Raw genomic sequence first — 10,982 nt, 5'->3', positions numbered from 1 at the left:
TCAAACCCGGCGCGGCGGACGCGTCGCCCGCTCTACGCAGGCGCAGAAGGCTCCTCTCGCGAGAGCGGAAGTCTCGTCCGCCAGCCCCCGCCCGCCCGTGGGGAGCGTCGCGTCGCGGCGGCGGTCGGTGGACGCGTCCTCGGAGTTGAGGGCGCCCGCAGTGAGTTCTTGAGGCGGGGGGGTTTTCGGGGAGGCCCGCCGTTCCCCGCAGGGCCGCCGTCCCCCGGCCGCCCGCTTCCGGTCGCGCGGGCCGTGGGCGCCTCGTGCACGCCGCCGCTCGCTTTCCGCCTCGGGCGTCGGCGACCGCGGCTTTCCCGTCCTTCCTTCCCTCAGGAGGCGCCATGTTCCTCACCGCAGTCCTCCTCCGCGGCCGCCTTTCGGGCAGTCAGTGGATCGGGAAGCACCGGCGGCCGCGCACCGTGTCTTTCCACGCGAAGCAGAGCATGATCCGCCGCCTGGAGGTGGAGGCCGAGAACCACTACTGGCTGAGCATGCCCTACCTGACCAAGGAGCAGGAGCACGGCCACGCCGCGGAGCGCAGGGCCCGGGATTTTGAGGCTATCAAGGCGGCCGCCACTTCCAAGTTCCCCAAGCACCGATACGTGGCAGACCAGCTAGACCATCTCAACGTCACGAAGAAATGGTCCTAACCCGGTGCCATCACCCTTCGAGTTCATGGGTGCCGGACTGCTCTGGCCTTATTTGGTGCTGGAGCTGAAAAAAATGTAATTTATGTAACAGTGTGACCCCCCCCTTCGACCAGTATCTTATTAAAACAAACATGATTAATAGTTGTTTCATAGGAATATTTGGGACTCTACCTAGGCATTTGGCTCACGCCTGTAATCCCAACACTGCAGAGGTAGAGGCAGGAAAATCTTTGCTGGTGTACCTAGTAAGACCTCAGGAAGCCAAAAGAAAGACTATTTGGGGCTCTAACCTCCTTGCTGCCTCCGCATAATTGCTGATCTATCATCAGTTTTTGTTTTGTTTTGTTTTGTTTTGCTGACAAGCCCTGCTTGTCTCCAAGTGCTGCCTTTCTGAAAATAGGATTTCGTTTGTTTCCTATGTAGCCTTGGTACTTGCTGTGTAGACCAGACTGGCCTTCACTCAGACGTCTACTGGCTTCTGCTTCCCACGTGCTAGAATTAAAGGCAAGGGCCACCGTACTTTGTGCTTTTTGTGTTTTTGAGACAGGGTTTCTCTGTTTAATAGAGTCCCGCCCCCTTTTTTTCTTTTTTTTTTAATGCTATTTTAAAACTACAAACTGATTAGTCTTTAAGTCTGAGGTATACTTGGCTAGAGCTTTGTTGTATGACAGGAATTTTCTTACTTTCTGTCTAGGACAGCCGTACTCAACCTATGGGTCATGACCCCTGGGGGTCCGAACTACCCCTTCACAGGAGTAGGGTATCATTGCTGCATATCAGATATTGATGTTACGATTCCTAATCCTAGCTAAATTACAGTCATGAAGTAGCAGTGGAAGCAGCTTTTTGGCCTGGGGTCACCACAGCACAAGGAACTGTAATAAGGGTGGGAGATTAGGAAGGTTGAGACCACTGCTCTAGAATGTTTATACCCTGCCTGTGATCGCTTAGGCTGAACTGGGCTGAGCTGATCCTTCTGACTTGGCCTCTTGAGTAGATGCATAGTGACTTGTTGATTATCTAGTTATTTATTTATTATTTATTAAAGACAGGACCTCACTGTATGGTCCTGGCTGGCCTGGAACTTAATATGTGTATCAGACTGGCCTCAAGCTTAGATATGGACCTATCTCTGTCTTCTGAGTGCTAGGAGAAAAGCTGCATGCCATACCCCGTCCTCCTTACCTTGAATTGGAGATTTCATAGAAAATTAGCAAAAAAAGAAAAAAAAAAAAAGCACAAGTTCATTGTAACTATCACCCAGTTTCAGTGGTAACTTTTTTTTTTTTTTGGCTTTTGGCTTTTCCAGAGAAGGTTTCTCTGGTTAGCCTTGGCTGTCCTGGACTCACTTTGTAGATCAGGCTGGCCTAGAACTTACAGCGTCTACCTGCCTCTGCCCCCAGAGTACTGGGATAACAGGCATGTGCCACTGTACCCGGTAACACTTTTTCTTCACCATACCAAAACCTAGAAATTAGCATGGATAGGATCTGTATAACATATCCAGATTTCCTTATTTTATATGCACTCATGTTTATGTGTGTGCACTGGTCTATGCAATTGTGTAACCATGGTACATGGTCCTTCATGTTTGTGACAACCTGACTCCTCCCCACCATTTTTGTTATTTTAAGAAGTATCTAAAATAATATATATATTTTTAGGATTGATTTATTCTGTACACATGATCTGTCTGCATGTAGGCCAGAAGAGGGCACCAGATCTCATTATAGATTGTTATGAGCCACAATATGGTTGCTAGGAATTGAACTCAGGACCCCTGAAGAGTAGCCAGCGCTCTTAACCTCAGCCATCTCGTTAACCCCATATATATATATATATATATATATATATATATATGATATGAAATGTAGTTTATTTCCCTTGTGGTCCATTTAGGTGTTTACATGTATTGATGACTTGAACTTGCTTTTCTCATTGTGTAGCCCAGGCTGGCCTTGAACTCAGTAATCCTCCTGCCTCCCCCTCCCCCCATAATGCTGGGATTACAAGCATATGCCCCATTCCTAGCAAACTTTTTTTTAGTCAGCAGTGTATCATTGGCCTCTCTGTGCATCTGTATAGATCTACCTTGTACTTCTAATAACATGCACGATAATAGAGATGTGCCTATTCTATGAATTAGACGTTTAACCCCTTTTCTCCAGCAAACCTTGTAGTCAACCATGTCAGTTTACATGTATTTTGTTTGTTTTTTCAAGACAGGGTTTCTCTGTGTAGCCTTGGCTGTCCTGGAACTCACTCTGTAGACCACTCTCTCCCCCTACTCTATCATTTGATCTTTAGTTCTATGTAACTAAAGATGCAGGAAAATTTGTGAAACAAGCAGTGAAAATATGAACGGCCCTTTCACCACTCTGCTTACTATTTTCCTTTCCCCAACAGTATGGTATTTCCTTGGGCATAAGTCAACTACTTTTTTTTCTTCTGAACCTATTCATTCAGTAGACAAAACACTTATTAGCCAAGTACTCTATTAAATAAAACTAATACACCTAGTGTACACATACACACACACACCATCACATCTGCTCTTAACACATGGTTAACATTACCAAAACTAAGTATTTAAACAAAGGGCCTAGAGTTAATCACAGCAACAGTTTTTTGAGACAGGGTTTCTCTGTGTAGCCTTAGCAATCTACAGAATTCACTCTAGACCAGGCTGGTCTTGAACTCAGAGATCCTCTTGCCTCTGCCTCCCAAGTGCTGGGATACAGGCATGCACCATTGCTGCCTGGCTTTTTTTTTTTTTTCCCCTTTTTATTCTCTCATACATATCCCGAATGCAATTTCCTCTCCCTCCAGTCTCTTCTCCAGCCCCACCCTCTTCACCTCCTTTCAGAAGAGTGGGCTTTCCAGGGCCATCAATCAAATACAGCATAACAAGTTGCAGTAAGTGAAGCAATGGGCTGGAGAGATGGCTGAGAGGTTAAGAGCACTGTCTGCTGTTCCAGAGGTCCTGAGTTCAATTCCCAGCAACCACATGGTAGCTAATAACCATCTATAATGAGATTTGGTGCCCTCTTGTGGTGTGTGGGTGCACATTCAGACAGAAAACTATACATAATCTTAAAAAAGTGAAGCAACAGTTCTAATACATAGATTCTAGAAGGGATCATTCCACTCACTACCTTCCATTGTCCTCTCCAACCTCTGAAATGAAACTCTGGCATCAGTGAGTCTAAGCAGTGTATATCGTGTTTATAAACTTTTCCATTTGGATTATAAACTTTTGATAGTACCAGTGATTGCGTTGAGGGTGTCACCCATTATGCAGGGGCTCTAACAACTGAGTTCCACACCCTTTCTGAAAAGTAGGGGATTTTGCTGTCTGCGGTGGTAGACAGCTTTAATCTCAGCACAAGAGACACACGGTGAGGCCTTCTCAACAACAGCAGCAACAACAGGTGGAAGCTTGGCCCTCAGGATTTACACAAGGGCCTGTGGGGTATTCAGCAAAGACCACTCAGACACAGGGTCAAGCCAACAGAAACTTTATTAGCCAGCTGGTGACTACAATGGGCATTTGTCATCCAGTGTGCAGTACTGAGCCATTTTCAGGGTGAGCTTTTAAGTACAATAAAACCACAGCTGGCTTAACAGACTTGAGTTAACAAGAGTTAGCCAGGAGCAGAACTACAGAAGCAAAAAAGCAAGGTTACTACATATAGAGGCTTTCCCAGAACTATGGACTTGGAGATGTGAGGTCTCTTTTCATTTTCCACTTGGCAGCTCTTGCCTATGTGCTGGGTTGCAAGGCCATCTGCACAAGGTCTGTTGTGCTAAGGTCTGGGGGTCCTGTTAGAGCTTCATCATTCAGCCTAGGCTGACTTTCCCTCAGCGGTGGGATTATAGGAAGTTTTTCAAATGGTACTTCCAGCACAGATTCAGCATCTCCACACTTGGAAGGGCTGTAAAATACAGGCACCACATAGGTTTAAAAAGGTTGAAGCCAGGCAGTGGTGGTGCGTGCCTTTAATTCTGGCACTCAGGAGGCAGAGGCAGGCAGATCTTGGGAGTTCTGAGGCCAGCCTGGCCTACAGAGTGAGTTTCAGGACAGCCTGGGCTAAACAAAAAAGCCCTCTCAGACAAACAACAAAAGGTTGAAGGATGGATTATGGGTCCTGCTTACAGGTGGTTTTTGCTTGCTTACGATGTGCCAAACGCCCAGGTTCTAGAGCCCCAGGAAAAAAAAAAAAAAGGCAAAACCCAAACAGTTTGAGGAAAAGCTGCTAGAAGCTAGTTTACTTTATGTCCAGGCTCACTGAGAGTTAATAAATCTTCCAGTGGTCAAAAGAAGTTAAGTCGTAAGCCAACATTTTTACTTATCCCTGACAGTCTCCTTGCATGGCTCAGAATGAATTTGAACAACCTTTCATCAATCTCTCAAGTGCTGGGATTTTAACTGAGCTGCCACACCCGCCTTCCAGCTACCATGTCTTTCTCTGTGCCAGTAACCTCAGAGAGCCCACTATAGTCTTGAGTTCCCTCACTGCCTACCCAGCATTTTGCTGTCTCAGCCCTTCGTTTGCCAAGGAACCCTGGCCCTTATAGGTGCCCATCCATACCCAGCACCTAGAAGAGAGCTGTTTGGGCTGTTCCCACCACTCACCCATCCTTGTGCAGGTGCTCAGGAAGTGGCTGGCAAAGGAGCCTATATACTGTCTCCGTATAGTATAAAGTTTTCTGAAATTTTCTATTTTCACCTCATCTTTAAGGTCCTTCCCATGGATGTACTTTTTCATATTGTAGTCCTGTCCTGGAACCCACCATGTAGAATAGCTGGCCTCAAACTCATAAGAGATTCTCCTGTATCTACCTCCCTCCTGAGTGCTGGAATTAAAGGCCTGCCTGCCATGCTCAGGGGCACTCCAATTTTTGACTAGTTACAGGAAAACTTTAAATGGCTTCATGGTGTCTCTGTAAATGCAGTGAAGTAGACACAGGTCTCCCTCACTTCTCTGTAAAAAGCTCTCCAAACAACTAGCTTTCTCTGCTCATTCCTCAGAGGCTGCATCTCAGGCCTTCATTTAATCAGTGCTTCTTCATACGTCATCATGTACTCAGAATGTTTTCCTTTGGTTACTAGCATGACAACATAGCTATTTTTTAATAGTTTTTAATTTTTTTCATTCATGTGTGTACATGTATAGGCTACTGAGAACACTTGGCTTCCCGGAACCACACCCAGGACTGCAGGTTGGAGTTGCCTTTACCTCCAGAGCGATCTTGCTGGCCCAGGAGTTTTAAAATAGCTGCAAGTGCTGTAGAATGTATGTGCTATGTGAGAGGCCGTCTCTCGGCCCTCCTCAAATAGGCACCACACCGGTCCAACAGCCAGCATATTTTCATCATTGATGTTTGACACAAACACTGAAGTGGCAGCTATCAACTCCAAGCTCCCCTCTCTGGAAGCAGCCCCCTTGCAGGTTGGTCCTGCATGTTTTAGACACTCTACTGCACACGCAAACAGAAGCGGAGACAGACTCAGGACGCGTCAGTCTTTTTGTTGCTTCAAACAGTACTGTAATGAATTACTTTTTTCCTTGAAGAGGAGAGCATGAGTGCAGTCTCCCAGTACCATAAATTATGCAGCACTTTTTAGGTTCTGGGTTTCCCAGATTTGGAGAATGAAATATGTGCTGAAATAGATAAGCCTTACTATGGGAAAACCATCTTTATGATCATGGTAAATCCTGTCAGATATGTATATATAATGAATATTCTTACACAAATACAAATCCTGGTGTGTACCCCCAAGAGTTGCCTGAGACAAACGTGTTCATCTTTGTGAGCCTCTCTATTGGTTTTTCCAGATCCTCTTGAGATTTAATGATCAAGATAACACCTATTACTTGTAATATAACAACCACAACTCATGTACTTTACACATCTGGTGCAAGATCTTGAAGTGCCTTGTAAAACAAACTGTTCAGTAAAAGCCTAATTAATTAAACTTTTTAGGTTCTGAATAAAACTATGTAAACTACAAATTAACTGCCTCTCTTAGAGGCTATTTCCAGAAATTACTAAACTGCAGCTAAATCACCAGTTCTCAACCTGTGAGTCAAGACCATTCATAAGAGTTGACTAAGACTATGGGAAAACACAGATATTTAGGTTACGATTCGTTAACAGCAGCAAAATTTCTCCTTAAGTAGCAACAAAAATAACTTCACAGTTGGGGTCACTGCAACATGAGGAACTGTATTAAAAGGGTTGCAAAATTAGGAAGACTGAACTATTAGTTGCTCAAGAAGATTGGGAACCAATGAACAACAGATTTTAGTTCAATGATCAAAATGATAATTATTTTGATTTTATATTTATATTATAAAAGTAATTTTATAATGGCAACAAAACCATTCAAAACATAGTATCTTTAAAGCCTGTTTATTAACAAAGTAATTATGATTTCTGAAATAAAAGTTGTAAAATGTGCACATATTACTGCAGGTTAGGCCATCCAAAATACAGAGCAAAGAGTCATCAGTCATGGTCAAGGTTCACACAAATGATAAATAAATACAAGCCATGCTACTGATAAGTAAAGACAGCTAAGGGAAACTATATTTCAAACTTGTTTATAGAAAAGCATATTAAATAGCCTTAAATAGTATCCATCTTTTCTTTTAAATGGGCATAGACTTGTCTGTAATCACGTACAAATATAATAAACTAACAGCTTTCTTAGCCTCTTAATACAAATACAATTCCTTGCTTTACGCAACCCAAGAAAATAACATAGAGTGAAGTCATTAGAAAAATATGGACCTTTCTAAATCTCTATTGTATTTTAAATTTAAAAATACAGCTTAGATCATATGAAACATGAATTCAGATTTACATCTTATCTGTACTTTTACATGTTATTAGTTTGACTGAAATGCAAAAATATGATTTCTTAATATCAGATTAGTTAAAAATACTTATCCACAGCTAGAAGTACTAGTTTGTAGATCAAGATGTAAGCTACGCATATTTTTGAGTTACTTCCTATTCAATGCCCCAAATGCACAGGCTCTAACACTAACACTAAATCTGCCCTTAACACAGATTTGCTTTAGCGGTAATTGGAGATCTCATGACTCATCTTAAGCACTCCTGTAAACAGTCAAAATTTGCTTTCTGTAAGAATTAAAATTCAAGTAAACACCATATATTTAAGCTAACCTGTTATAACACACTGAATCATAAGCACTATGTAAAAAGTTTTAAAAAAATCATTCTTATGAAGACAAAACTCAACTTTGTAAACATGTTCAGTTCATTAGCTGGTACACTGCAGCTGCTTTGGTTGGCACAGTGACGGTGGTCAGGTGCCGCAGGTACTCAACAGTCAAGTACCTCTGTACCCGGATAAACCAAGTCTTCTGTCTAATGTTTTTTAATGGCAAGGGCAAGACCTGAAATTCAACTCCATTTTCTTCACAAATGTTCAAGTGTTTGAAATTTTGGCAAAGCTTTGTTTTGACCTGGTCCCCAGCTGACAGCAGACTCAATACTAGTTGAAATACTAAAGAGGAGCCTTGCCCTGATTCCCATCTCACTTCCTGGCCCCTCACAAATGGTCACTGATAGATAGTATGAACCTCTGGGATTGATTCCCCAGCACTAAATAAAACAAAAACAGAACAACAAAAGCCTGCTAAATATTTTAGAATGTGGCAAAATGTTGGGCATAAAGGCTACCAAAGCAAAAAACTAAAAATAGTTTACTAATGTTAATAAACAAAAATGATGAAAACTCAGAAAGATAGTACTTCTACATAAGGATATGTTAAAAGGGCATATTATGCCAGGTGCATCAGAATCTCTTGAACTAAATATAGAAACATGGAAGGACCAGAAGAGAACGCTTCTGAAAGTAGCATGCAAACTACAAAATTGAGGTTGTATTTCTGGTTGGTAATTGACCTTTTTTACCTCTCTTGGTTTTTTGACACAGGGTCTCATGCGGCACAGGCTCCTTTTGAACTTACTATGAAGCTGAGAATGAACTTGACCTTTTTGCCTCAGGCTTACAAGTGCTGAGATTGCGAGCTTTATCACGTATCTAGCAGTAATTGGTATCTCTTAATTCATTCTGTTAGAATCAAAGTTTTAACAATAAAGAGTTGAAACAAAGAGGAATTCAAACTACATATAATTTTAAACCATGGTTCCAATGCTAACTAACTCCTCTGGTCCAAAGGAAAAGTTACTTAAGATTCAGCATTAGTGAAGTCAATGGGAATTCAATAAATTTCCCAAATTGCAAAGTTGGAACATCAGCTGTCTTGATTTATGCAGGATTAGGAAATCACAATATTATCTTTAGTATAATGTCTGATATACACAGGATTCTAGAGATGCTTGGTGGGTACATGAAAAACAAGGTTATTTTGCACACTTCAACTCCTGAAATTGGGGAATGATGGGAGTCCTGTAGTCCAGCTCATACAGGATGCCCTGTCCTCCACAATCCCATTGTGCAGACAGTGGCACTCTACAGTCCCACCCCAGAAACCAGCACACGAGTGAGACCTCTCTTTGCTGGTCCGCTGAAAGCAATCATTTTGGGTTTTTCTTTGACAAACAGTATAAACCAAGATAGCATTCCCACATTGTCTTTTTACAGACACGGGACTAATCTAAATACAGCCATTCCTATTTAAGTCACTAGATTCTAAAGGACATACTATCTTTTAAAAGGGTTGTCTGTCAAAAGATGTGTGGGAGTTGGTTTTCTCCTTCCAGCATGTGGCTAGTCTCAGTCCCTTTATCTACTGAACATTTTTCAAGCCCAAGACTGGGAATTTCTGTTTTTGCTCTATTTACTTCACCCTCACCTGGAACAGCATTTTCAGTCACTGTTTATGCTGTACAGAATTACTATACAGTACCATATTAATTTTTAGAAAGCCTATTCAATAGTATGTTGTAGTCTGTATGCTTTGGGGATGAAAATCTGTTTAACTGTTTGTAATATGCCTTCTATCATTCTCTCTTCTTTAGCCATTTCCACCTATTCATGTTGTACTTGATCTTTGTACAGCATGTGAACCTCTGGGCTTCCTTGCTCATATAAAATTCCCCTGAAGTTTCAACAATTAGTAATTAAAAAGCAGAGAATACCAAAATATTTCTTTTACTACCATGTTGCATTTGAGCCTTGGGCACATACTACAACACATGGTTGCATTAATGCTTCTTTTATTCTGCATTTTGGATACCTATGTATGCATTTGTCCCTTTGTAACCCAGACTAGATTCAAACTCACAGCAATCTTGCTTCAGCCTCCTGAGTGCTGGGATTACAGGTGTATGCCACTTGGCTTTTAGAAGTATTAATTGGAAGTATCAATGCTTCTATCTACAATCTTCATTGAATTATATTAATATCTTCAATGTTCTAAATGATTATATTTAGGTATCTGAATCCTTCTGAGTGTTATTTTGTAGCCAATAATAAAAAAATCTTTATTAAAATGTTTACAAGTATAAAACAGTAATTATAAATTAGTAAACATCTAATAAAAAAACAGTATTTTCCTTCCCTTACAACAGCATAAGAATCAGTGATTTGTATTATCATTTTTTAGCCACCATTTTCCCTAGATGACTCCACCACAGACAACTTTTTAGTTTATGTTTTTAGGGTGGGAATTTATGTGGATACTAAGAAATAACTCTAATGTAACTCAGCTGTTAAAAATACATACGGCAGGTTAACATGTGATGATAGCATCTCAAAACAGGTGTTATTTCCAAAGGAAAATTAAGTCACTTTTGAGCTGTGAGGCAATGTTGCACAAATGGACACTAAAAATTAAGGCATCTTTCTGCTCTGTAGTGCTTCTGTGGATCCATCAAACTGTACAAACACTTCCTTTTAAAAAATATATCTTCTGTTATACTTCAATTATTTCATTCCATCTGGTAATTTTCTTGCAAATAAAACTGAAAATAGTCCAAAATGTGTTTTTATATACCTACAAAAACAGAAATAATTAAATTATTAGTTGAAAGCCAACTTCTCCAGGCTGGCCCTTAGATATTTAATAAATGATCCCATGGACTGGCAAGTTAGAAATCAAATCCTTGAGTTCTACTATAATATACTTTTGTTAGTAGTGAAGGAGGTAACAAACGAGCTTTCAACTTGCATGTGGGGCCCTGCATGCCTGCTTGGACACCATCAGGGAGGCAGTCCCTCACATCCATCTACTGCTGGACAGACTTGATCCTCTGACCTAGGAGAAGCAGTGCAGCTGCAGGAAGGAGCACTGGCCGGGAACTTTAACTCCATGTGGCTGGGGCTGATGA

At 41.6% G+C, this 10,982-nt stretch overlaps 2 protein-coding genes across 9 annotated transcripts in view; one reads left to right on the top strand and one right to left on the bottom strand.

Annotated features, from left to right (window-relative positions):
* Positions 1-18: 18 nt before the first annotated feature.
* On the top strand, positions 19-791 carry Mrpl57 (mitochondrial ribosomal protein L57). Of its 2 annotated transcripts, none has more exons than XM_021639082.2 (2): positions 19-160; positions 334-791. In XM_021639082.2, the coding sequence occupies exon 2, from the start codon at positions 342-344 to the stop codon at positions 648-650; it is 309 nt and encodes a 102-aa protein (XP_021494757.1). In that variant the 5' UTR covers positions 19-160; positions 334-341; the 3' UTR covers positions 651-791. The 2 variants fall into 2 exon arrangements, with proteins under 2 accessions (XP_021494757.1, XP_021494758.1); XM_021639083.2 differs by having other exon boundaries at positions 63-164.
* Positions 792-4,152: 3,361 nt separating this feature from the next.
* Positions 4,153-10,982, bottom strand: part of Zdhhc20 (zinc finger DHHC-type palmitoyltransferase 20) — a 59,626-nt gene continuing 52,796 nt past the window's right edge. For 5 of the 7 annotated variants that reach the window (XR_009594182.1, XR_009594183.1, XM_021639059.2 and 2 more), the window contains one exon: positions 7,052-10,648. Coding sequence is in view for 3 of the 7 variants with exons in the window: in XM_021639061.2 (XP_021494736.1) it covers positions 10,641-10,648 (8 nt within the window). In the remaining 4 variants the exon portion in view is untranslated. Of the gene's footprint in view, positions 4,586-7,051; positions 10,649-10,982 lie in introns of those variants that run through there. The other 2 variants (XM_021639058.2, XM_021639060.2) reach the window with 1 other exon arrangement.

The sequence above is a fragment of the Meriones unguiculatus genome, chromosome 9 (genome assembly GCF_030254825.1).
Source record: "Meriones unguiculatus strain TT.TT164.6M chromosome 9, Bangor_MerUng_6.1, whole genome shotgun sequence".
Taxonomy (NCBI): domain Eukaryota; kingdom Metazoa; phylum Chordata; class Mammalia; order Rodentia; family Muridae; genus Meriones; species Meriones unguiculatus.
This window is presented reverse-complemented; position numbering and strand designations above follow the sequence as displayed.

What these genes read in the sequence shown, in the direction of transcription:
- Mrpl57 (XM_021639082.2), top strand. Translation starts at nt 342, where the DNA reads ATGTTCCTCACCGCAGTCCTCCTCCGCGGCCGCCTTTCGGGCAGTCAG.